Source organism: Condylura cristata, unplaced genomic scaffold (genome assembly GCF_000260355.1).
Source record: "Condylura cristata isolate star-nosed mole 26May11 unplaced genomic scaffold, ConCri1.0 scaffold00008, whole genome shotgun sequence".
NCBI lineage: Eukaryota > Metazoa > Chordata > Mammalia > Eulipotyphla > Talpidae > Condylura > Condylura cristata.
The window spans coordinates 62,061,142-62,087,933 of NW_004567109.1; the positions used below are offsets into that span (position 1 = coordinate 62,061,142).

General features: G+C 50.4%; 3 protein-coding genes across 4 annotated transcripts in view; 1 reads left to right on the plus strand and 2 right to left on the minus strand.

Moving 5' to 3' along the window:
* The window catches only part of NOP16 (NOP16 nucleolar protein), a 4,804-nt gene extending 2,538 nt beyond the window's left edge, over nt 1-2,266 (minus strand). Inside the window, exons 1-3 of the mRNA XM_004679246.2 lie at nt 2,058-2,266; nt 1,857-1,965; nt 444-513 (exon numbers count right to left, since the gene is read on the minus strand). Coding sequence (XP_004679303.1) covers nt 444-513; nt 1,857-1,965; nt 2,058-2,164 — 286 coding nt within the window. The 5' untranslated portion in view covers nt 2,165-2,266. The remainder of the gene's footprint in view (nt 1-443; nt 514-1,856; nt 1,966-2,057) is intronic.
* A 60-nt stretch (nt 2,267-2,326) lies between these two features.
* Nucleotides 2,327-5,231, plus strand: HIGD2A (HIG1 hypoxia inducible domain family, member 2A). Its single transcript, XM_004679245.2, has 2 exons — nt 2,327-2,606; nt 2,931-5,231. Exons 1-2 carry the CDS (start codon nt 2,390-2,392, stop codon nt 3,095-3,097), a joined length of 384 nt encoding a protein of 127 aa, XP_004679302.2. The 5' UTR covers nt 2,327-2,389; the 3' UTR covers nt 3,098-5,231.
* On the minus strand, nt 5,159-23,741 carry CLTB (clathrin, light chain B). Of its 2 annotated transcripts, XM_004679247.2 has the most exons (6): nt 23,351-23,740; nt 17,936-17,982; nt 10,526-10,643; nt 10,163-10,274; nt 8,337-8,390; nt 5,159-5,643 (listed from the first exon to the last, which is right to left on the minus strand). In XM_004679247.2, exons 1-6 carry the CDS (start codon nt 23,535-23,537, stop codon nt 5,472-5,474), a joined length of 690 nt encoding a protein of 229 aa, XP_004679304.1. In that variant the 5' UTR covers nt 23,538-23,740; the 3' UTR covers nt 5,159-5,471. The 2 variants fall into 2 exon arrangements, with proteins under 2 accessions (XP_004679304.1, XP_004679305.1); XM_004679248.2 differs by lacking the exon at nt 8,337-8,390 and having other exon boundaries at nt 23,351-23,741.
* Nucleotides 23,742-26,792: the final 3,051 nt, after the last annotated feature.

A 26,792-nucleotide genomic window follows, 5' to 3' on the forward strand; every position in this document is an offset into this window, starting at 1 on the left:
TAAAAAATAATTTCAGAGAAAGAATGAGTGAAGAATTCCAGAGTATTCCTGCTTCCTGACAGGGTTTATTCTCCTGTTAATTCAAATGTATATTAAACTGATTCATCAGTAGAAAGATTAAATGTGATAATCTCTAAAAACCCATTCATCTTTATAAATTCATGAGAAACTGAATGTGTGCCATGCTGTAAACTTTAATTTTCTATCTTTTTAGGCATCTGGCTAAATCCTTACTAAATAGCTCTAACCTCACTTCAAACACCTGAGTCTAATCAGTAGACTGCAAATGTCCCAGTCAGGGACATGGTACTAACTCTGTAAGCCCTAAACCAACTCACTTCTGCCCTCTGAACCTTGGTTTCTCTGTTAAACTAAACATCTGAGGGCCTTTCCAGCACAGAGACTAAAGCACAGTAACCTAGAGAAATGTGGCCCATACCCACCATTTAGCACATAAGGCTTCCGCACAAGCACCTTAGGTCCCTCCTTTATGTCCACCTCCATGGCCTTCACCTGTAGAGAACAGAACCTGTAAGACCACTAGGCAAAGGAAGAAACCTGAATGAAGGACACTTCTAGAGGCTCTTATCCATCCTAATACAACTGCATAAGTCATAAGAACACTTCCCCAAGGTGAGGCAGGCACAGTGAGGCATTAATGGTGGCCAAAAAGAGACATAGGTAAGAATCTTTCTGTGCCCTACAAAATGGACATAACACCATATTTGTTTCACTTCATGTGCTAAGAGAAATAACACACAAATTCAATTTATAGTAAGGAGATATCTGTGGGGAGAAGTAACTTGACAGTTTGGAGATAGCTTTGCTATCTCTTTGTTCAAGAGATAATAGTGTCACTCTCCTCAAACATGAAGGGGTAAAAACCAAATTCAATCAACAGACCCATTAACTAGGCTTTTTAGAAACATCTATCATATCCTAAGCACCACTGATAATTTAGTAGTAGACAAAACACCAACTCCTTGGAAAGGAAACAGACAATAAAAGGTAAGTCTGTAATACACCACCAAGTATTTACAAATGCTATGAATTACAATAACTCAAGATGTTTCTGAATCAAGGATACGGTTTTTGAAAAATGGTCGAGAAAAATATTCAGGAGAAACTGGATCCCAGGAAGCTTCAAACCAAGGATAACTGAATGACTTGGACAAAGTGTGGGAACAGCGACAGCCCAAACCCTCAGGAGTCCTTATTAGGAAAGTCAGAGACAGAAGTAAACTCTGGAAAACACCATTAAGGTTGTCAAGACCTCTTTATAGGTAGATCCAGAGGGAAACGATGAATGGAGAGTGGAGTCTAATCCAGGTTCAAGGTGTGTAGAGTGTGAGGGAGGTAACAGAGTGGATCAAGTCCTAAAAGAACTCTGCAGTTTGGTGAACTCCACCCCTAATCCAGTGATTGGAAACTACAACTCCCAGCAGCACCAAGGAGAGACCTAAAGGCGAGCTAAACAGGCATTCTGGGACTTTGGGGGCATAAATGGAGCGATTTTCCAACTATCGCTCTGGAAAGGTAACTGTCCTCTCTCTTTCTGAAGCAATGGCTCTCAGACTGTGCCTGGGGGGCTAGCAGTGTTAGTTTGGGACTAGAGCTCCAAGTGAGAAAGTTGGTTAAATATTCCAGTTACTTTATATCTCTCTCTCTTTCCCTGGGTTGGTTCCTTTTCCCCTTTGTGTAAATAAACCCGCTTTTTGGTGTGTGCGTGCAGAAAATTACATTTTGAGCGCAGGAGTGAGGCCCCACGTTGGGCGCCCTGGGCTACCCTGTAAAAGAACCTAGCCAAGAATGGCGGGGGAAGAACAGCAAAGTTTGGGGCCCTGCCGGGTCAATACCTTTCTCTTACGGAGGGGCACCGCCTTGTTGGGGTCCATAGCCAGACCCATCTCCGCCAAGTTCTGACGCACGGATTTGGAGTGGTCCCAGGCATGTCGAATGTGGGAGCTATGGGCAAAGAGAGGGACACTGAGGAACCGCCACCCGGCAGGCCGCCCCGCCGAGAAACACCCCAGCCTCCAAAACCCTAGTCCCCTCACCACTCGATCCGCGGTGCGGCCTTTCGTCTAGCGTTCCGGTTCAGACGCTTCCGGTTAACATTATAACCGAACTTCTGCCTCCGGGTCTTCCCCTTCGCCTTGGGCATCGCGTGGACCACAGCACCGGCAATTCAGATTCGAAGCCTCTCCGCTCACTGCACCTCGTGTAGCAGACTCCTTCCGGCAATGCGCTCTCGGAATGCGTGGTAGGCTTTCTGGGAAACGTAGTCTTCCCAGTAGCGATACCAAGCGGGGTACTACGACTCCCAGAATGCAATGCGCGCTTGCGCCTGCGTACGGCGCTCAATAAACTCCTTTTCTCCGTCCCATTCATGACCTCATCCGGAGGCGGAGACTTGCGACCCTATTTTCCTTCTGCTGCTGTTACTCCGACCATGGCGAGTCCTGGCCCTGTGACTCCGGAGGCACCCTTTGACCCATCGAAGCCCCCAGTTATTGAGGGCTTTAGTCCCAGTGTGTATAGCACTACAGAAACTTTCAAGGAAAAGTTAATTCGCAAGACCCGCGAGAACCCAGTGGTACCCATAGGTAAGTGGGTTCTCTACGAACTGTGGATAGAGAGGATAGTGATTTCAGCGGGGACCTGAATTGCGGGTGCCCTGGTAAAAGAGGAGCCAGGGCAGCGAGGGGTGAACCTGATTGAAGCAGAAATTGGGCGGGTTTGCGGGACTAGAAGGGGCAGACTTTAACTCGGGGGGCCCTGCCTGGACCAGCCGCTCTTACCTTCTACGCTTCTAGCTTCCTCGACCACACTTCCCCCACCCACATCCACCTTCCCCCTCAGCGGCCGGCAGTAGAACTTGAGCCTGGAGAGGACCCGTTAACTTCCCACCTACTCTGTCCCTTTCGCAGGCTGCCTGGGCACCGCGGCCGCCCTCACCTATGGCCTTTACTGTTTCCACCGTGGTCAGAGCCATCGTTCCCAGCTCATGATGCGCACGAGGATCGCCGCTCAGGGCTTGACCATCGCAGCCATCTTGCTGGGTCTCGCTACATCAGCTCTGAAATCGCGATCCTGAGCCCTTGGCCTGGACTTAAAACCTCCAAGGAGGTCATTCCCCGCCCCAGGAGCAACCACTAACCCTGCCACTGGACATATTCTCTCTTGTCAGTGGGAGAGGAAGTCACTCATTGTGTAACCGACTTTTTTTTCCCTCCATGAATCTCAGATTCGGTTCATTTTAGATGTTGCTTGCTTCTGTTTGTGCCATCCTCTTCAGTTGCTATTTAATAAAGTCTGATCCACTTGTAGTTGGTGAATTCATTATTCATTCTGTGTCTCAGCCCATAGTTTTGATGTTCTGGTTTTAGAGGGAATCATGCTAAAGACTGGTGCATAGAAATCATGTAGTAATGATTCCCAGACTTTCCTAGTGACAGTCACCTTGTTAGACACAGTTCCCTGTCCTTGAGATTCTAGTTCATTGGGTCTCGGGTAGTGCTGTTTAGTGGGGAACTTTGCTTCACATGCAGCTCAGAGGCAGGGAACCATATATGCCTCAACTGTGCATCTGTTCTGTGCCACACTTCCATCTCATGAGAGCACCTAGGGCACCACAGTATCTAGACCATCCCAGCTTGGTGCTTGATGAATGGATAGAACAGGAAACAGACTCGCAGAGCGACCTGATGTGGTAGAAAGCACAGTCCCAAAGTTTGCCAGTGCTTTATGTGCCTAGAATTTACAGGGTCAGGGAAGAAAAGCGAAAGCCAGGAAACCTGGGACCTGAGAAAATTCTGGAAGACATCCTGTGAGTTTTTCACACATGTAAGATTTCGAACAGGTATTCCCAGTTTATGGTCGGCTCTCCTTTAAGTGTTGTTTGGATCCTGGCCCCTTCCCAGTGATGCCATCATCTTCAACACTAGCCAGCTACAAGCTAGCAGGAGGGAAGAGGAAATCAAGAAGACAATACTTCCTGAGGTTCCTGACACAGTCTAGCAAAGCAGTGGATGTCTACAGTCAAGGAAGTTCCTGGCGCCCACTATGGCTTCTGATCAATAAGGCAGTAATAGCTTATAGAACAATACCTTGTGACCCATTGACTAAAGATTCAAGGAGTAAATCTTCACATGGAGTGGTGAAGATTGTGGCACTTCAAAAGAAAATTACTACTTTTCACTACTGTTGGTATTACTGTATCCCTTCACAAGAATATATTAAAGCCCTACTCACCGATCTGCACGATGTGACCTTATTTGGAAATAGGGTCTTTATAAAGATAAATTAAGAAGACATCATTATGGTGGATCCTAATCCAGTCTGACCAGTGTCCTTATAAAAAGGGGAAATTTGAATACGAAGACACAAAGAAGGTGGTTGACATAATGATGAACTCTGGTTTATAGTGATGCATCTATGAACCACAGGCAGGCTGCCAGGAATCAGAAAGCCCGGCAACAAATCCTTCCCTAGAATCCTTAAAGGGAACATGGCTCTGTGTATACCTTGATTTCAGACCTCTGGCTTCCAGAAGAGTGAAACAATAAAATTCTGTCGTTCTAAGCCAGCTACTGTGGCACTTTGTTATAGCAATTCTAGGAAAACAATCAGTTGGCAATTCAGTTTTTTCTAAACACTGCAGGTGACAACAATTTGAATGTAACCTGTGTGCAACCTCTGCTAAAGGGAAAGAAGTTGTCGCTGGTTGTTGATCTCATGTCCAGAGGTGGACCCAGCTGAAGGAAGAAAAGCAGTGCCTGCCCTCCCACCATGAGAAAAGGGGTCTGGCAAAGACTACCACCTCCAGTCTCTGCCCCAGTTGAAACAAAGCCATCACCAGGACCTCTGGTCTTGCCCCCTCCTTCTTGCTTCAAGCTACTTAGCCTTTGGGAGCCTTGCTGTCCTGGACTATGTGATGAGAACAGGAGAGCCCTCTCAAGGCTTGTTCAATGATCCAAATGATCAAGGGTATAGAAGCTTCTGTGAGAGGTTGTCTTTTCCACCTGGGAGTGGAGGCAGCCACAGAGACGGAGATGGATACCCACTTCAACTTGAAACCCCTGAGTTCATGGGAGCCTCACCTTTCCTCAAAACTAGGGAAGTCCTAACCACAAACTGAGCCCTGACACCAGTTGTAGCTTCCAGAGAAATAAGATAATAAATAAGTGTAAAAAGAGTTAACAACACACCCTTTAAGCCAAAAAAAAAAATACATCAGGAGGGACAGTCATAATTTTGTAGACTGAGAGGAGGTGTGAGTGGCTGGGCCAAGGGCCAGGAGGGAATGACGGGTGAGTGGGTGAGGGTTCCCCTTCCTGGCCCCAGGAGATGGGGAGGATCGGAGTAGGCTGTGAAGCAGCTGCTGGAGGCAGTTACCACCCTGGCTGAAGCAGCTGCTGCTCCCATGCCGAGTACAGCCCATGCTTTATGGCCATGCTTGTGGCAGCCACCTAGCGGGATAGTGGCGTCTGCTTCAGGGACATGAGCACCGAGCGCAGGCGGGACACGTCTTTGCACTGCTTGCTGCTCTTGGGGTTGAAGTCACACAGCTGGGCCACCTTCTCCCACTCCGTGCCTGGAGTCTCCTCCTTGGATTCCTTCACGAAAGCCTCCTCAGAGGCCCTGCAGGTGGAGATAGGACAGAGGTTTCACAGCTGTCTGCCTGTCCCCTCAATCAGTGATGCACCAATTCCACGGAGCAAGGCTGCTTTGCCCAGCCTGCTCTGAGGTCTGTTGTCTAAAGGTCTCCTCCCCAGCCCTGTGTCTGTTGACCTTGGGTCCCCAGAAGAGTTCTGGCATCAGAAGAAGCCTGACTTGGTCCTGCCTCAGGACCTTTACACATGCTATATCGCTTTCTGGAATGTTCTTTCCCAGACCTACTAGATGCTTTTTGTCATTCATATCTGAGTGCAGACTCACCTCCTTACCACCATAAGTCAAAGCAGCCTCTACCTCCTCCCCCAAACCTGCCCCTGCACCAGTCCAGACACTGTGCTCATTACCTCTCCACCAGGAGCTCTCAACTTGGGGCTCCTGACACCTATAGGCCCTTGGGGGAACTAATGTAATTTTTCAGTTACTTTCAACACTTCCAAAAACTTGGCATTGACTATGCCATGAATTGCCTGAAGTGCCCAATTCAACTTTGCTTCAGTGTTCCGTGGACACTCCCACAGGAAAAAGATCAAATATGTATGGACAACCTGGTCAAAGAGGATCTTCTAAGCAAGACTTTCAAAGTCCTCCGCGTGCTAACGTGTGTGGGCGCCACCACCGTTGCGGAGGCGATGGGTACAGACTCGGCTGTACCCCAAGCATATCTGATGACAGCCCAGGATGACCATGATCTCTAGGGAGCCACAACCTGAGGAATGCTACCATGGGGGTGGGAGGGGATGTCTTGGCTTTGGTGGGAATCAAGTGAAGATAAGAACTGGTGATTTCATCATCAGTTCTGCTTGCCACTGTAGGAGCCACAATTAAGACACTAGGGAGACACAAAGTATAGTAAATAATTTGAATGGATGAACACGGGAGTCATTAAATGACTTAGATGGGAAGACTGGACCTGGAGCCTTTTTGTTCAGCGAGGGCCTCTGGGAAGCCCTTTCTCCTTGGAAGCCCCATCAGCATCTCAAGCAGGACCAGTTCTGCAGCTGCCAGGCACTGGTAAGTGCAGAGAGCTCTCCAGGTGATCCCCCACAGGCTGCGCCAGGATGGACTGGCTTACCAGCTGTGTGCTCATTCCCTGAAAAGTGAGGCACTACGCCTCCCCCTCACAGCTCTGCCTCTCTGGCTCAGGAATCTAAGGAGGCAGAAGGAGCGTGCAGGCCTGAGAGAATGTGCTGTGTGGAGTCCGATGGCTGGGGAATTTGAGGGGAGCTCTTCTGGGCTCCAGTGTTGCTGCTCACTGGTGGTACCAGTGGGGACCACAGGAGGGCTTGTTAGAACCTTGTGGCCACATTCAGTCCTTCTGAACCGAACCTTCATTTTAACCAGGTCCCTGGTGGATCTAGGCACAGGAAGTTTGAGGAGCACCGCTCTAGACTCTCCCCCTCTGTGGGACTCTTCTGACTGCTCCTTGGGTCATTTCCTCAGGTTCAACAGGACCACTGGATTCCCCAGGATTCCCCAGCATAGATGCTCCCTACCTGGAACTTTCTATGGCTCCCTGCTGTCTTTAGGATCAAGTCTAATTCACTCACCTGTCACAGCAGGCATTTTGCAACTGGCCCCACCCTGGCCTGGCCCCAACCCATCCCCACCACCAGTGCTTCGGGCAGGTAAGTATTGTCTGTCTTGTCTCGCCCAGCTGCTTCTCCCACTCCCGGCATCCTCCCCACCCAGGGCTTCCCTTCAGACACTTTTAAGTCCAAATGGACATCCTGAACCTCTAAAGGCTGGCTGTGCCGTAACCTCACCAGCAGCAGAGCTCAGCATGTCCTTCCATGAGGTTCTTATAGCAAACAAGCTCCTCCTGCCCATGAGCTTGTTCGGCAGGGGACAGGCTGTGTGTACCTAGCCCTGTAGGACCAGAGGCTGGCTAGGTAAGTACCAGTAAGTGCCAGGCAGGTGGGACAGCGGCTGGAAGGGGAGGTTGTTACCCTGGCAAAGCCTGTGTTCTGTTAGGGTTAGCCCAGGGGTTCACCCAGGGGTTCACCAACAGTGATCCCTCCTCACCATGTTCTTCAGGCTGATGCCACCAGCCATTTGAGTTAACACGAAAGGGATCCTCTTGGCCATGTAGGTCTGGGAGTTGCAGTAGCAACAAGATCCCGAACCAGAAACATGAGAGGGACTGGTGGTGTGGGCTAGGACTGGTGGCCGAACCCTGACCAAAGCTTTAAGGAGAAGCCATGTACTCGGAGGCAGAAGGAGAGGTGGTGTGCATGGAGGAGGCTCTGCTAGTTTTCTTTATGCCTCTAGCCTCCCACACTCAATGTTTGTTTTGCTCAATCAAGGAGAGCTTTACCCTTCCCACCCACAAGAAGCATCTCCAAGGGAGTTGGGGCTGCTTTGCCAGGAGCTTCTCCCATCTGGGGCTGACCAATGTACTTCTTGCTTTTCTCTTGCCTCAATTCAGCAGAGCTGCTTCCAGGCAAAGGAGGGCGTTCAACAGACAGCTGCTGGAGGGTAGAGGTGAAGGTCGGTGCCTGCACCTGCCATGCGGGTTCACCTTCTGCTCTGGACATTGCCCCAAGCCCGGCCACACTCACTTATACCCACAAGCAGGGGACTCAAGAAACTGTGCCAGCCACACCTGGGGCCCATGTCCTCTCCAGCAACCTCCACAGAGGAGCCAAGGAGACACGTACACGTAGCCGATGATGTCAGCATCTGGCTGCTGGTAGAATGCTTTGTCAGCGATCCTTGCGGGAAAGGTTAGGGGAAGGGGTTGGGGAGCAGGGAGACGGATGGCAAGATAGACAGGCAGGCAGGCAGAGGGTTAAAGAGAAAAAGAGACAGCATTAGTACCTCCCGTCGGAGAAGTGTTATTACAAGTGCAGTTCTGGGAGGCTCAGCAATAGCCCAAAGAGAAGAGGGGATCTGGCACCCACCTAAGCACCATTTCTGAAATCCAGCCCTGATCCTCTTACTCCTGATCACAAACCTTCCGTGGATCGCACCACCTTGGGATTCAGACCGTGTACTGTGACCCCACTGTATGTGCACTCTTTCCTGCCACCCCTGACTCCCTGATGCCCAAAACACAAAGTCCTTTTTTTCACACCTGGTCCTGAATACCCTCCCCCACCTCCTAACCTTTATCTCCTGATGATCTACTCATCCACAAAGCCCAGGTCCCCAGATACCTAGGTTCCTCTACCACCCATACCCCTGCCTCCACGGCCTTCCTGCAGAAAACCCTACTGCTATGCTTGTGTTCCAACTGTGCATGTGATTCTCTTCTCTGAGTTCTTTGCAGATGCAGACTCAGGCCAACTCATTTCTGTATCCCCTGTGCCCATCCCAAAGCCTAACATGCAGCAACTTCTTGAAGAGAAGTATGGCAGCACTCCAGAACCAGACCTGCCCTTGCTAGAGAATGTACCTTGAAGGAGTGCAGCCTACATGGCAGGGGCTGCTGAGCAGTGTCTAGTCTGAGGCCACTTCCAAGAAGATGTTCTCTGGGGAGTATCCACTGCTGTTGCCTCCTTCCCAGTAAGCTTCCTGACTACCCTTGGCAGGATTAGTCTGCCCCCACTTGAGTCCTGATGTGTGGGACTGACCCACTGTACCACCCAGAGGTAGAATTATCTAATAGGCTGGGCCTATTAGAGGGTCTCTCCCCTGGTATAGTCACTGGGCCTAGGATGGACACATGCCAGTAAGGGTAAGGCCAAGGACTTCAACCAGAGCCAGTTGGAGCAAGATGCTATTTTCACTGAGGCTGACATGAGCAGAGAGCAGAAGCCTGGAGCTTCTGGTGCCACTTTGCCCCCACACCAGAGGCAGTTTAGAGGAGGGCAGTGCTGTTGGGCAGTTAAAATTAGTGTCCATTGGCCCTCCCTGGTGGCGCAGCGGGTTAAAGCACAGCACTAAGCTAAAGCCACTTCCACATGAGTTCGATCCCCGCCTGCCCTGGAGGTGACCACATGGCGTGGCAGACCTCTCCTGACCCGCCCACTGCTCCCCTCAGCAGTGTACTTCGTCGATCTGCCTGTTCTGCTCCCCACTCTGTCTCTGGTGAAGCCTCTCACCGCCCCTGAGCCTCTGGCCTGTACCCCAGTTCTGTATGCACAAATAAATAAACCTTTAAAAAAAAATGAGTGTCCACTGACTGTGTTTGATCCCTGAGCCCGTGGAGCCTGCAGCCCTGCCCTGGCCTCTTCAGCTGTGACACAGAACATTGACTTCCTTTACTCCCCACCATGGGGGGTTAAAGCCGTACCACATACATAAGCAATCAAACTCAGGCCCAGGCTGGATTCTGACTCCCGGCCGGGCTTATATTGACAGTGATGTGGCAACATAGGGCCCAGCCAGCTGTGCCAGCTGCACATGACTGAGCTTCAGGGCAATTTGGTGCTCTTGCCACCACGTCACCGACCCCTCTTCCAGACAGGCTGCATATCACAGCCTCTCATACCCCATAGTGACTGTGTCCTCACAGCCCCCAGGTCCCCGGACCTCCTCTCACCGGTTGTTGATCTTGTTCTTCTCAACTTGTTCACTCTGGTGCTGGTTCCACTCCTCCAGGTCCTTCTTGGCCTTTTCTCGCCACTCCTGTTCCATTACCTTGGACGCAGCATCTGCAATGCCAAGAGGAGAATGAGTGGGAATTTCGAACAGAGACGTGAAGACACAGTTGTCCCACCCGCTTCCCTCCTCAGCCCCAGCAGGCAGTGCCTGGGCCCACCTGACCCAATTCCCTCATTACAGCACTTCATGGCCCCATGTCCCCCCAAGCCCCACACTGTCCCAAACCGCCTCCTGCTGGGAGCCAGGCATGGGGGGCGGGGAGAACACCCAGTGCAGCTCCCAGCCTCAACCCCGCCCTCACCCAGCTCTTGCAGCCGTTTCCTCTGCTCCTCTCGCCATTTGCGGATGCTCTCAGGTTCCTGCGTCAGCCTGTCAGCCCGGGCAATCGCAGCATAGCCGTTGGTGGGACCATTCGCCTCCTGGCACACAAACAGCACAATGGACCCTGCCCTTGCCCCGCCCCGCTGTCTCTGTAGCCCCGGTGCCAGGACACCCCCTGCCATCTGCATGCCTCGACACCTCACACCCACACTCTCCTGTGACTGTACTCTGCCTTTGTACTTGCTGGGCCTTCTGCCAGCAATCGTCCCCCCATGTCACCATGGACAAGTTACTCAGCCTCTCTGTATTTCCCCTCCCTCATAAAATGGGCCAAAAATTGTACCCACCCCAAAGAGTCACTATAAAGATGAACTGAGCTTTAAAATGTAAACGACTTCAAATGTCTCAGGTACAGGCTTTAATACATTACTGTTATTCGTCATTTTCTAAGAAAAAAGAGAGGAAGCCCTCTCTACTATGGTTTTATTTACTGACTCTCACTTAGTCTGCAATGACCTCGCTCTATAATGTGTTTACTTTGCCATTGTTTCCTCCATTAGAATGTCGCTTTTGTGACAGCGGAGACCTCGTCTGTCCTGTTCACTAATGTGTCCCCTAGAGCCCAGGGCAGCAGCTGCACCTAGCAGATACTCAATAAATATTTGTTGAACGAACAAACAGTCCTGAAATGTACAGGCCAGCCATGGCTGGCTGAGACTGTGCGGGGATGGAGAACCTGGCCTCCACAGCTGGACTCAGTTCAAATGCCACCGCTCCACGCCGCCGTGTGTGTGGCCGGGGGCACGCTGCTTACTCTCTAGCTGGGCCTCAGCTTCCTCATCTGAAAATGGGAACAACAACGCTACCTCTAAGAGACATTGTAAGGACTTGACACAATAATATCTGTAAGACATAGACAACAGTGCCTGGCATGGCCTTGTGGCTCAACGAGTGGCAGGTGGGCTTCTCATCAGCATTAATATTATTACCTGTCATCCCTTTTACCACACTGAAGACTGAGGTCAGAAAGATGCGATAACACAGTGCTCAAACCAGGGCCAGAGTCCAGAGTCCGGGCCACTGACACTGGCAGGAGTGGGGTGGAGTCTGGAGGGCAGGAAGGGGACTCTGCTGCCTTCTCTGTGCTGCCTACCAGGGTTGGAACTTGAAGCGTTTGGGGGAAAGCTCAGCCCAGAAAGGATGTGACTCTCTGTGGAATTGAAAAGCCCCATCCAGCCCTGGTTTGTACCACTCCCACTCTGGCTCTCCACCCCTACACATTCCAGTCGGGCTCATCCCCATCCCACACACTTCGGCTGCCCCGCCCCCCACTCCTCTCCCTTCTGCAGCTGATGAAATCTTATTCCAGCCCACAAGTCAACTAAGTCACTCGCTCTGGGCTATTTCCCAGCCCCCACACATCTGTGCCCCTTCTCTCTGTGCAGTCTGGCACAATCTTCACCTTCTATGGTGTAAGTCTCCCTGCTGGGAGCTCCTGGGGGTAGAACAGGATCGAATAGTGACCTCTGGGCCCTGTGCTGTCCTTGCAGAGGCTCCCTGGAGCCTCCTTCAAGCACTGGTCAGAACTCTCATGAATACTGTCGCTCAGTATCTTCTCCCCAAGGGACAGTGTGTGGCGTGTCTGCTGTCCAGCAGCAACCCTCCCCGTCATTGTCCTTGCCACACAGCCAGGGCTCAGTAGTGGCACAGTGGCCATCCCTGGAGCCAGCGTGAACCAGTGCAGAGGAGATGCCCAGGAAGTGTGAGCAGCCAGGGAAAAGGAGCAGGCAGGAGGAACATCAGGGCTGGTCTCCAGCTGTCGGGGGGCGGCGGGGGGGGGGAGAGGGCAGGCCGAGGGTGGCATAGCCTGGCACTTCAGATCAGGCCCACCCTTGGGAGGGGCAGCTGAGACACCGCCCTTAATTCCTCTTTCCCACACAGATCAATGTAGAGTCTCTCCAGGGCCCTGGAGAATACAAGTTGATCACGGATCTCTGGGTAAGTCCCACCCTGGGAAAGGCCCTTTTGGGAAAACCCTTTTGAGAATCAGGACCCCTGCCCAATCTTATAGAAGGCATCTCCAGCCAACTACACAGTTACTTTGTGTACGTGTGTGTGTGTTCAGGTGCTATATATATATTTTTTCATAGCACCTACTGCTATCTGAAATGACTTATTTATTTACACATTTATTAGCTATCTCCCTTCCCTTAATTAAGTAAACTCCCTAGAAAAATTGCCTGTCTCCAGACTATCTAGAACAGGGAGGGCCTGGCCACTGGAGGATTTCTAGAACATGCATGGAGTAAGTTAATAGCTGCTCAGACTTGGGGACAGGGATGAACAAGACAGCCCATCATCCTGCAGCTTGGATGGGGGAATCCCTCCACAAAGGACTATGATTGGGGTGCACAGTTGAATGCAGATCATGGAAAGAGGGCAGACATGGGAGACATGACTTCTACTGTGGGAGTTGGGTGGGAAAATGTCGGGAAAAGACATTTCAGAACAAGAGATGACAGCACAAGGACCCATGTGGCGTCAGGGCCGCTGGGAAACTCAGTACAGAGGTGTCCGCAGGTGTGCGAGGAGATGGAGCAGGAGAGAAAGGCTGGAGAAGGGCCTCTGGACAGGCATCTCCTCCCAGGGGTGTCCCTCAGCACCCACCTCCAGAAAGCCAGCCTCCAGATTAAGGCTCCCGTGTCATATAGTGCTTTAAAACTTGCAATTAAACTGTTGTCTTTGATCCTTACAACCCTACATTAGAACATGTTTTATTATCTTTGTTTAACAGGTAGGGAAGGTCTAGCTCCAAAGCTGCCAAGTCACCTGGGAAATGGCAGAGTTGAGACTCAAACTTAATCCCTGAGTGTGGACACACAGGCCACAGAGTAGCCAGTAGCGACCAAAGTCATTTCTGAAGAGCATGATCTGTGCGTCTTTTTGTCTCCCTGAGGAATCTTCCTCCCCAAGATTAAAGACAGCGTCCCCCTCCTCCATCGCCCCACCCCCCATTTCGCTCTCATACCCCACACACTTGCACCCATCCCCCAGGCCCTGACACCCCATCTAGACTCACTACCTAGCTGGGTCGGGAATCTATAAAAAGTTCCCCAGACTGCAGCATGCTTTTCTCAATAACCCCGTGGGGCAGCGGGGTAGAGCCTCCAATCCCCATTCCATTCTAAAAATAAGGAATCCAGTTCAGAGCAGCCAAGTGATTAATAAGCTGGCTGGGAAAAGCCAGACATGGAGCCCAAGTCTCTGACTCCATTGCAACCTGCCACAACACCCTCGGTGGGCATGGGAGCAGCCTGGACGGAAGGCCCAGGCCCACATGTGTCAGGCTTGGGCAGATGCATGGCACATCCAGGGATACCACTTGGCCTGGAAGCCCACTTCCACACCCCTTCCTTGTGGTGCTCTCTGAATCCAGTCCCAGCACTCCCAACTGTGTGATCAGAGCGAGCTATGGAACCTGCCCTGAGCCCTCCCTCTAGTCTGTGAAGTGGGGGTGGGGAGAGGGTCTATGTCACAGGGTGTCAGGAGGATGAAATAAGCTAAAACATGTAAAGCTCCTGGGGGTACCTAACACGGGGTAAGAACTCACACACTCAATTCTTCTGTCGCCACGTATGCCATAACACTATGCCTAATACCACCTTGTACACCCTCACTTCTTTGCAGGTCTCTGTCCTTTATGAGAAGTGAGCTCTTCAAGCACAAACAAGCACTACATTTGCCTCTACACCCACTGCCCCAAGCATGGTATGTGGCCCTCAGAAAATGTGGGGTTGACTTGTGGAAGATGGAGTGGCCACGGGCCAAGGAATGTGGAGGGCACAAGGGCAGCCTGGAACATGGTGTCAGAGGGACTATACTTTAAGTCCCTCCTGCCACTCACTGGAAGTGTGTCCTTTCCCTGGGCTCCTGGGGTTTCATCGCCTGTTACAGGGGAATGACATCCGACCTCCCACTGCGGGTGCCCACACGGGAGTCCTCTGAAGCCTTTAGCACATGCACACAGGTGAGGGGAAGCCAGGGTAGTATAGCTCTGGTGCGTGCCTGCCACCCAAGAGCACAGTGGACTTGTTGGCAGGCGGGCTCAGCTCCTCCAGCCAGTGGGTTTATTTTCCTGCCCCTGCCCCAGCCCGTGAGCAGGTTACAGCCCCAGTAGGGCTGCCCTTTGATCACTCGAGGGTCCCAGTGGAGAAATCAGATCAACAGCTGCCAGGAGGGCTCAGCCGTGGCTGCAGCAGCAATGCTCTGAGTCTCTCTCTCTCCAAGCTCTAGAGAGGGGAGGGGTCAGGAACAGGCCAGATCAAAAGGCAAGGAGGCTGCAGTCAGGGCCAGGCTTCTCTCAGACCATCTCCTGAGGGGCCTTCTGCAGGGGCACAGGCTGTGGCTCCAGGGACAGCAAGGGAAGGAGCCATGTCCATCTTGGGGATTTTAGCTAAAGCTAAGCTAAGCTGAGCTGTTGGATTTTCTAAGTAGCTGAAAGGGAATGGTGGCAGCGTGTGCAGGAAGGGACAGCATTTGTGCAGGGGACGGAGTCTACCGGAACCTTCTCTCCTTACACCTGGCAGTGTCAGATGGAACTGGAATTGAGCAGGCTTACTTTTAGGGCTTCTTGGGGATCGTAGCTGTAGCCCTTGGTGGTCCCCAAGCTGCCAGAAAGAGAAAAGAGAGTAGCAAGAAAGTTTTGCCCAGGACCCTTAAAAGTGTTGGGGAGGCACCAAACACGCAACGCTCTATGCTCATTCTTGGCCGTTTCCAGCAACCAAAGGCAATAGGGCCCGCCGAGGTGATGTAGGTGAACCTGAGTTTTACCACTCAGCTTTAAGTAACACTTCACTGGCCATCAGGATCCTAGGATGGTAGGGATATGAAATAATTTATAAATAAACATACCCAGAGTTATTAGTTATCAGTAGCAGTGAGAATAAAAGTTCTGTGAGATTGGGGGAGACGCCCAGTTTCTTCAGATCTAAATACAAAATGCAGCTGATGGGTAGAAAGGGAGAAGACCTCAAGACCCTAACCCTGGAAAGGAACCTGATCCTGCTAATAGTCTGTGTCCTAAGTGTTATAAAAACAACAGGCCCGAAGTCCCACCCAAATTTAATACCTAACCTAATTGCAATTTCAGCCTCCTCCCCTCCAAACTCCCCCTTGTCTTCCCCTAAGGGAAGATGGCTTTGCTTCATATAATTATCTTTTACAAATAACTTCGTTCCACTCTCTTTCTGCCTACAAAGTCTTTCTGTATATACACCCTTCATAGTGCTACGTGCTAGGTAGGGTGTTGCCTGCTTCCAAGAATCAGGCATTAAAACCAAAGAGCTCTTAAGGGTTTTTTTGGTTTGTTTATTTTGCTTTCTAACACATGTGTATCTCTAGTACCAGATCCAGTTTGGTTTGTAGGGGAGCAAACTTCCTCTCCCCCAAATGGCATAAAGATTATTTTAGGCTGATTATTTTTAAGAAACAATAGAGAAACAACAGACTCAGGAAGTTTTTCTTTACCTCTCCCTCAACTGACTAAAATAATTTGGATTGAAGCTTGTTCCAGAAAAGAGTTATCATCAAAGAGTTGTCTGCACAGAATATTAAGCTAGGTGTGGTAGGACAGGCTAGGTGGAGGGAGGTTGGGTGAGGGAAAAAGGGAAGATAGCCAGGCTTTTTGTTCAAAGTCCTTTCTGAGGAGAAAGGCAAACATTCGTTTACTAAACATTTGCTTTCCCATTTTCCAGTAAATTTTCTTCTTCCCCTTTGTGGGCCCAGACCCCTATCCCCTCCTCCCTAACTCAGGATGGCATATAAACCCCAACCACCTGACTGTCGGGTAGCCTCACGTCTTTTAGGGAGCTCTGGGATGTATTAAGTTTGTTTTTTCTCCTGTTAATCTGTCTTTTATTATAATGGGATCTCAGTCAAGAACCTAGAAAGAGAGAAGAAAAAAAGTTTGTCTTTTTTACCAAGCTAAGTCCTGATAACAGTTTGAGTCTCAAAGGCCTACCAGCTGGTAAAGAGTTAGGATTATTGTTTGTGCTCCCAGGCCCAAGGAGACACAGAGCTCCTTCAACTCTACAGAATGCTGACATATCTGCCTTGCTGATAGTGAGTAATTTTCCAGAAATGGCATTTGGCCGCTTCCCCATGTAAGGTACCAGCCCCTCCCTCTTACATAAGAAAGTATTGTTTATTCCACCCCAAGGATTCAGTAGCCAGTTCCTAGACAGGGTGGGGCTCAGCTGAAAGCCCACGACTGCGGCCCCAGGGGTCAAGTCTGGGTGGGAATTAAGGCTCGCCCATGAGGACTGCCTCCCAAGCATCTGGGCATAGGGCTGAGAAATGCTGCATCTGTGAGACCCTGGCCACGCCATTCATGTGTGAGTTCTCTCGGTATAAGGAACCTTACACCAATTTCCTTGAATAAGAGAGGAGAGGGTTAGATGGATGAAGGGAGAAGCAGTTTAACTAGAAATAGCTTTACTGCGTGTGATTTTGGTTCACGTGTGTGTGTGCGCACATGTGTATGGACGTGGGTGTTTGCACCTGTGTGTGTGCTTGTAGTATAGGAGCGCTATTAAGAATTTTAAAGCAATCCAGTGAAAGTGAAAGCCCTTTAGTGATCCTCCTCCACCCTCCACCCCAGAGCTAACCCTGTTAACAGTTGGTTCACATCTTTTCAGAATTTTCTCAGCATATTTCTAAAATAAAAAACAGGACCATATTGTGTATATTATTCTGCAAGCTGCTTTTCCCACATAATATATTGTGGGCATCTTTTTATGTCACTACAGAAGCTCTGATTGTTCTTTTTAACAATGACACTTTTCCAGTTTACCTAGTCAGGCCCCTGATGCTGGACACGTAGGCTGTTTCCAGTGTTTTCGCTTTATAAATAATCCTGCACATAATCTGATGTCTTTGCCCAGTGATTTCTCTTGGGAAAAATTCTAAGTGGAATCTCTGGAATCTCTGGATTCTGCCCAGTTCAAACGCTCTTATGTGCCAGATATAGTCACTCTGGTTAGGCTCCCCCAATGGCACACACCCAGGCAGGGCCCTGCGTGTTGCTTTCAGTCCAGGCCATTTAGGTGGCTAAACCCCACCTAGTGGAGAGATTACTTTATCTGTCCACCTGGAAAGTGGGCTTGGTAACATGAGGCCACACCCCACAGCCCCCATCTCTAGTGACTTGTAAACTTTATCCCCTCCTATGTGGCAAAAAGAAAAGGTCAAAAACTTTCTCTATGTTCCCTCCCTAATATGTTGATGTTTTGGATGTAAAGGGCAAAAGAACTTAGAGTCTTCACCACTGATAGGGGCAAATTACAAGACTCAATTTACCGGCCCTTTCCACTGCTAAGAGAGTCACACTTACCTGAAACACATCTCCATTGACTGTGGTTCCCAGGTCCTCAGAACTAGCTAGAAAGAGAACGGGAGAGAGCATTATTTGTGATAGCAAGCACAATATGGTCTTACATTAGCACCCCCCAGTCAACCCTATACAGTTCTGCCTTGCTTGACAATGGGGATATGTTCTGAGACATACATCATTGAGTGATTTCATTGTTGTGTAAGTGTCATGGAGTGTAATTGCACATACAGCAATAGGCTAGTCTTACACACCTGGGCTGTACGGTATCACCTGTTGGGCCCACCATTGTATATGTGGTCTGTCACTGGTAGAAGCAGTGTGAAGTAGGCCCTCCCTGGTGGCACAAGGGGTTAAAGCACAGCACTGTGAAGCTATCCACAGCCACTGCAGCATGAGTTCGACCCCCAGCCAGGAAGCTGACCCCCATGGCACAGCAGACCTCTCCTGTCTCCCCCACTGCTTCTCTCAGCAGTGTGTTTCAGTCAGTCTGCCTTTTCTGTTCCCACTGTGTTTCTGGTGACTCCTCTCATGCCCCTACACCTCTGGCCTGTACCCCAGATCTTGAATGCATAAATAAATAAATCTAAAAAACAACAAAAAATGGTGTGAAGGAATGCATACCCAGGTATGTACTGACCCCCACACACAGACATAAGTAACTTGGGTCCAACCCTTGCCTGTTTTTCTCATAGCCATTATCACATTTGATTTTCAACAGTTTTGTGATGAAGTTACTCATCCATTTTCAGATTTTCAACCTGAGACTCAAAGAGTCTGAGTCCCAGACCACCCAACCAGCAGTTGCTTCCCCACCTGAAATTAATGTGACCATGACTGGGAGTGGCCCAACTGTCTGTGGAGCCTGTACCTGGTGAGCAGCAGAGATGCTGTAGAGTCAGGGCAGGTCTCCAGAGCTAGGAGGAAACTGCCCACTGCTCCGTCCCTGCAGGGCCTAACTGCTCCACCTGGAAGAGCAGGAACCCACTGGCAGCACCTGGCCTACCTCCCTTCCCTCTGTCCCTCCTAAAGGAATTTTTGTTGTCCTTGATGATGATGACTCCAAGTTCTTTTCCTGGACATCTGAGAAGTCCCAAATTTATGTGATTTCTGCTGCAACAGTGACCCTCAAAATTGCCCTCCACTCACTGCACTCTCCTTGCCCCAGGCACATACAGGTGCCTTGGTCTGTCTGCCCTACTAGTGGCAATCACCTGGAGGGCATACCTGTGTCCTGTTTCTTTACCACCATCTTCCCCAGAGCCATGCATGGTGCCTGCACCTAGTAAGAGCTCAGAAAGTACCTGTTGCATAAGCAGATGGAGAAGTGTGTGTGTGTGTAAAATGAATGCATGTTCACTCTAGTTTCTCCCTAACTTCAGCTCAGTTTCTCTCAAACCAACTGCCAAAGCTATTTTGTAAAGCATACACTTACCTATGTCATTCCTCTGATTTCCAAATATATGATAAAAACAAAACGGAATCCATGGACTGGAGGGCCGGCTCACACCTTGGAGTCATGGCAGGTGCTGTTTCTACAGACTAGAAGACTTCACATTTCCACATAGCTGCTCCCTCACTCCCCTCAGCCTCTGCTAGAAGGTGAGCCAATTTGAGGCCCTTCCTGACCACCCCTGACATTCAGCCCTTGGACACCATTTTCTCAGCTTCCCTCCTCCTCCTCTGACATTATCTTCTCAACAACACTGGCCACACCCAACAGGCCTGTGTGTGTGTGTTGCAGGGGGAGGGCTCTATCATCTGTCTTCCCCACTTCAGTGGAGCTTCCATGAGGGCTAGGGATTGTTTTGCCCACTGTTGGTGCCCAGCATCTAGAAAGATGCCTGGTGCATAATATGGGCTCTGTAAATATTTGTCAAATAAATACATCAAATTCCAGAATATAGCACCTGCAGAAGCTTCACGATCTGATACCTCCCTCCCCATCAGTCTCTCCCACAAACCCTAAAATTTTATTTCCTCCTTCCCCAAACACCACACTCCACACCCCATACTTTTCTCCCTTCTTCCCTCTCTCAATAATAATCTTCAGGATCCAGTCATTCTTGAAGGCCCAGTTCACATGTCACCTCCTCTGGGGAGCCCTCCCTTCATCCCTTACTTCCCCAGGTGCTACAGGAGGATCTAATCTCTGGGGTATCGCAGAATAATGCACAGCATCCCCACCCTCTTAGGCAATTCCTTGTGACTCCCAAAGGTGACACACTTCCTTATCAAGTTCTATATCTCATTCAGCTCCTCAGGACTCTTGCAAAGAAAGGGGGAGCAGTAAGTGGTGGCTGAGTAGAAGCTGAACTGCTTTTCTGGGGACCACTGTTGTCTGCAAGGCCTATCTCAGAGTCACAGGCCCACAAGATTACTACCTATTAACAAGCACCCTTTTATCAGGCTAATGGAGTTGCCATCTGCAACCAGGCCTCCAGCCTGGGGACTGAAAGGCGTGATACTTAATGCCATGGAAATATTGCCCAGTTGCTATAAGTATAATCAACTTTTGTTTTCAGCCAGTGACTGATTCTGGCCAGCTTGTCATTGGTCATCCCTATTCATTCAGATGGGGCTTCGGCCTGGTCCTTAAATTAGGGCAAGGCTGAAAGAGATATAGAGGCAGCATCTTTCACAAAGGGCTTCCTTTCTGGGCCTATCTGCTCTACCAGGTTATGTCACTAGGGCTCATTCACAATGGTGCCAGTCTGTACACTTGGCTTTTCTGGAGCAGGAGCAGTAGCGCCCGCCGCACCAGTCTCAGACCTCACCTGCAAGTGCCCACCTTGGCCTTTGGAAAGCCTGTCTGCGCTGGCCTCCCAGTCCCGTAAGCACGCCTCTGGAAATCCATACACACCCACACACAGAACTACGAATATCTGTTCCCTCAATGCTTTCTGATTAGAATACAGCACATTTATCATCATGTGTCCACAGAGGCCAGCAGAACAGAAGCAGAGTAGATATGCGTCCCAGGGGTAACCTTGAGGGTGTTGCTTCCCTCAGATGCTTGGCCCCTGCCAGAACAGGGGTACACAGGGTCCAGAGCATTCCTGGGAGCTTAACGAGGCCCAGCAGGGGAAATGGGCTTGCCAGGAAATGACTGGACAAGTCATGGGCAGAGCCAGACCTGGCACTCAAAAATCTGGGTGTGAAAATATAAACCTCCCTGCCCTACCCCAGTTTGAAGAATGGAAACAAAGTGTCTATTGCTCAAGCAGTCTCAGCTCCAGCCTGGGAGGAAAGACTCAGTGTGGCTCAGGCTCAGGCCTACTCCAGAAACTTCTTTCCCAGGGGATCCTGGGAGCCAACAGAAGGCATTCAGCAGATCCAGCATCTAAGAAACAAGACTCAGTGGTGTTGCCTGGTGTCTGCTGCAGGACCCAGCTTCCCCCCAGTTTTCAGCAGGCCAAGGAACATTTTCTGTACCGCACCCAGGTTTCTTTTTCTTTTTTTTTTTCTAAGATTTATTTATTTATGCATACAAGAACTGGGGTACAGCCAGAGCTGTGGGGGGGTGAGAGGATTTACAGGAGACAGACCTGGGAGCAGAACAGGCAGATCTACCAAAGTACACTGCTGAGGGGAGCAGCGGGCGGGACAGGAGAGGTCTGCTGCGCCATGGGGTCACCTCCCTGGCCAGGGATCCAACTTATGCTGCAGTGGCTTTGACAACTTCATAGTGCTGGGCTTTAACCCACTGCACAGCCAGGGAGGATCCACCCACCCACATTCTAGACTCATCCCCTGATCAGGGAAGGATTACTTGCTCAGCATAATGTATGTCTAGGAGGGTCAGATCAATTTCATCCTCTCTGGACACTATGGAGTGCTACCCCCTACTACCTCCCTGTTCCCAGTGCCCCATTTAGGAGGACAGCTAAGCATTTGCAATTTCAATAGGAGAGAGTCTGGGGAGCCCTCTGAGACCTGTGTCCCTCCTCATCTGGCCACTTTAGGTCTGGCACAGATCTGTGTCCCACCCCTGACAGAGTGGCACCTTCCCATCCAAGCAGAAGTTCCTGGAGCTTCACTGTCCTTAGAGTCAACACATCTGCTCAACTCCCAGACACCACCAGCTGTCCTCAGCCCTACTTCCACCTGTCCTACCCCAGGGGGGTTCTAACGTGGACTTTTAGCAGGGCCACCCCCAGGCCAATCCTGATTGGGAAAGCTGGTGGTCTCAAGGAAGAAATGTGGAGAAACGATGGTGGGCAGGGATTTCTCGCACAGTGTCACAGCATTTGCAAGTGCATAGAGCTTAGAGTTTGGAGGCTTGAGATTAAGTCTTAGTTTTGTCACACATGACTGTGTGATTTGGGGAAGATATTCATACTCTTTGGACTCCTAGTCTTACAAAAGCCTTGTGACATCTTGCATATCAAGGGGATATAGAGATGCTTCCAGCTCAAGTCACAGGAACAGTCTTAGTCATTTCTGTCCCAGTGGGCCTGATACATAGTAGGTGTTCAGTAAATACCAAATGAATAAAAACACGACTCTGAGAGCCTTACTTTTTTTTTTTTTAATGAAGCTACCACGTATTCCAATGGGCTCAAAACCCCCATAAAAATGAAAGCATTAACAGGAAGCAAAGGCTATTTTGGATCTCCCCATGAAGGTGATAGCTACTTTTTTTACTAAATATTTTAAGAAATTTGTTCTTGTAAGCCAGAACCAGAACAATAATATAGTATAAACATGATATAGCAAGGTCAGACTCTGAACCCCAAGTCTGAAGCTAACCACAATAGGTCTGGACCACCTCTGGAAAACCCTTAAGAAGACCCAGAGCAGGGGAGGACAGGACCACATCTGACTGGTGTCCATAGAGCCCCCGCCCCCACCCATGTCTTACTCAGCGGCCAGGTGGTAGAATCTGACAGAATAAAGCCTCACTCTGCCACTTACTAGTTTTGTCAGTGGTGTACCTTTCAGCCTTGCATTTTGCCATTTCTGTAATGGTTTAATAATGTGTTTGAAATGATTCGACATAATGTTGTCTAGGCTAGGGATGCAGGAAGGCGGGTGGTCCCCAGCATAGGCTTGAGAGCTCTTGGAGCGCCCAGAGCCTCCTGCTTTTCTAGCTGTAGGAGAGAGCTAAGCCTGAGAGAGACCTGGGGCTCTGCTCACACCTACAGACAGGACTTAACTAGGAGCCTTGGGAGGTTCAGGCGGGTGCAGGCAGTGGTGAACTGGCCTGGGATGAAATGTCAGGGTGAATTCTTGTCCTGTGAGCCAGCAGATCCAGGCAAGGCCTCGACATTCTCCCAGGTGTCCCTCACATGCACACAGAGCCCCAGACCTGCCGCTGGCTGGCCAGAGCGGGCCCTCTCCACTCTACTGTGCCAGCCGGGGAAGCTGGGTGCGTGCCTCCAGCTCCCCAGTTTCCAGTCCACCGCGCTGACTCACCTCCACTTCCCGGTCCCGGCTGCGCCAGGGCCGCCTGGCTGCCTGCAGGTGCTCCGAAGCCCTCGTCATTCTCTATGCCGGCGATCTCACTCTCCTGCTGGGCCAGGAAGGCAGCAGCCGGGTCCTCCTCGGCCGCCTCAGGGGCCCCGCTCTCCGACGACGAGAAGAAGCCAAAGTCATCAGCCATTTTCCCCGCGGCCCCGCTGAAGCGTCCGCCTGGCGCTCGGCTCTAGCCCGCGCGTGCCCGGCGTTGCGCCCGGCGGCCGCGACACTGTCACCCGAGCCGCCGGGGGGAGCCGGCCTCGGCGGGGACAGGCTCGGCGAGGCGGCCCGGCACTTCCTCTCCGCCACCCGGCCCGGCTCGCCTGTCACTGCGGCGGCGGGCGGGAGGAGCCGGGACGGGAATGCGGTGATGTCACCGGCCGAGGGAGGGGGCCCGCAGGACGGCCGGAGGTCGCCCCGCAGCGGCCACAGGAGGGCGGCAGCAGGACAGCGCGCAGCCCGAGGGCCCGAGGCCGGGGCAGGGTCCCGCTCCCAGCCAGCCGCGCTCACTCCAGGACTTCCAGGCTGGGCACAGCTCCGGCGGGCGGCGTCTGGGAGCAAAGCGGATGGGACATGTGGCCGGAGTGTGCACCGGACCTTGGCGGGCAGGCAGCGGGGGCTCCGGAGCAGGGCCGGGCGGGCGCTGCACAGACCTGGCTCCTGATTCATTCTGCAAAAGTTTCCTCATCTAAGCTAGGCAGACAGTAGGAATCTCGTTGGTGAGCCTCTACCTCTGTAAAAGGAGAAAATGAAACTCCGGAGAGATGACACTAAATCCCACACTTTTGATTGCATCTTTCCTGGAAATCCAGGCCCTCTCCTACTAGGCCCTTGAGTTAGTACATTTCTTGTGTAAGTCTCTTCATTTGGATAGACTTTAGTTTGAGATAGCCTGGGTGAAGGAAATTGGTACTGGTAAAATGCCTGTGGCTGAACTGGAGAGTCCCATCTTGTTTAAACACTCGGCCCACCAGAATGAGGAGGCTCCATGCCTGGACAAGAGGTGCTATGTCCTGACTAATGATGTTTCACAATTTCCTGGAGGAGAAGGATCCTGCATGCACAGTTAGTAAAAATCCCCAGGGAGCATGACCAGCGTCCCATCAGCATGCTCCCATGCCCACCCTGGATGTTAATGAGACATGAGCACATGAAGAAGCATGTTTCTCTTCTGTGCAAGTTCCAGTATGACCTGGCCCACATGTTATGACATCAGCCCCCTCTACCCCACCCTGGTAGACTAACTAATCCCTTAAAACCTTTTTGGCATCTTCCCTTAGGGAGCCAGGCTGGAATTTTCCTCTTCCGCTGCTGGTTCCCTTGCACTCAAAACTTTAATAAACCTTGCCTGGTTCTCACTACTCTCAGATGACTTATTTTTCCTAGAGAAACCCTGAACCCAGACTCTGGGGTTGGGATCAATAACAAGCTCAGACTGCCAAAGTCTGTGCAATCTGACTGGCTCTGACTTACAGTTGGGCCCCTTAAATGTCCATTAAGTGTGACTCAGCCTAATTTATCCAGGCAGCCTGCCACTACTCCACCCCACTACTCTTGATCAACAGTCTCTGAATGCCTTTCCCTACCAGTGCTTTGCAAGCACCAGGGCAGATGGCATTAGTAAAATCCAGTTTGGGCCGTGGGGAGATTACAATCTCTGAGATCAACAAGATGGCCAGTCACAGTACTGTATGCCAAGGTTTAATACCCAGAGAAACCCATCAGATTTGGGTTTTGACATTTTGTTTCTTATTTGAGGTTTGAAGGTGTTAACTGGAAATTAAGTCTCAATATACATTTTCTTAAATAATCAAAATAAGGATTTGAATCCAGAAAAAGGTCCTACAGACTTTAATTTGTGAAAACTGTTTAAACAAACACAAGTTTGGATTTAGTTTATATAAATAGGTACAGTGAGGCACTGACATTAAAAATGCAATTATTCTTGGGAGAGGAAACTAGCTTTATATTGTCCCATACTAAAGATACATTGATGCTACAGTTGTGCAGGGTTTCACCCCTTCCTTCCTTTCTTTTTTTAAAATAACATTGTGTCTCTCCCTATATTTGTGTTTTATTTATTTATTTTTATTTTTTTAAAGATTTATTTATTTGTGTATACAGAACTGGGGTACAGGCCAGAGACTCAGGGGTGGCGAAAGACTTCATCAGAGACAGAGTGGGGAGCAGAACAGGCAGATCAACGAAGTACACTGCTGAGGGGAGCAGTGGGAGGGTCAGGAGAGGTCTGCCACGCCATGTGGTCACCTCCAGGGCAGGCGGGAATCAAAATCATGCGGAAGTGGTTTCAGCTTCTTAGTGCAGTGCTTTAAACCCGCTGCGCCACCAGGGAGGGCCTATTTATTTATTTTTTAAGATTTATTTGTTATTTGTGCATACAGAACTGGGGGTACAGGCCAGAAGTACAGGGGTGGTGCAGAGTGGGGAGCAGAACAGGCAAATTCACGAAGTACATTGCTGAGGGGAGAAGTGGGTGAGGCAGAAGAGGTCTGCTGTGCCATGTGGATCACCTCTGGGTTGGGGATCGAACTCACTTGGAAGTGGCTGCGGCCAACTTTGCAGTGCTGCACTTTAACCCGTTGTGCCATCAAGGAGGGTGCTAGGCATTAGATTTTGTCTAGCCATTCCAGAATTCAAGTCTAGTATAAGAAAGCGTGAGTCTCAAAGCTCCACCCCCTGACTTCCTGAATGAGTTGACAGGATGGAGAGGCAGAGCAGGTCTATAAAGACAGACAGGAGTACAGGCTTGAGGTTTTCTGAGATGTCGCCCGGCCTGTAGCTCTCAGTTTGAGGCTTGAGGCTTTTCCACCTAGGGTCTGCCTGTGACTGGGGCTGTCAGCTGATATCCCTCCTGCCTCTTTGAGGGCTCTGAATTTCAGTTGTCTCTCACCTGCCACTTCATGGGCTTCCTCAGCCAGGACCCAGCCTGTGGCTCCTGCCTGGACTCTGACCTTAACTGAGTTGAGTGGCTGTTCTCTGGGTAGGATAAATGGCACTTGGTACATGCCAGCCATGTTTTCTTTTCCTGTGCCCTGTCCTCATTGTCCTTTTCTTTACCCTCAGTGTAAATAAACACCACTGAGAATGGCACATCTTAAGACAACTAGCTACAACAAATGTTGTCAAAGATGCTCTGCTGGTGGGAATGCAAACTGGTCCAACCACTATGGAAAGCTATTTGGAGGTTTCTCAAGCTGCAAAAAATGGAGCTTCCATATGACCCAGCAATCCCACTCCGAGGTCTCTAACCAAAAGACACAAAAACACCGATTCAAAAAGATACCTGCATCCCCATGTTTATTGCTGCTTTATTTACAACTGGAAAGACATGGTAACAACCCAACGCCCAAAAGTAGATGACTGGATTAAAAAGATGTGG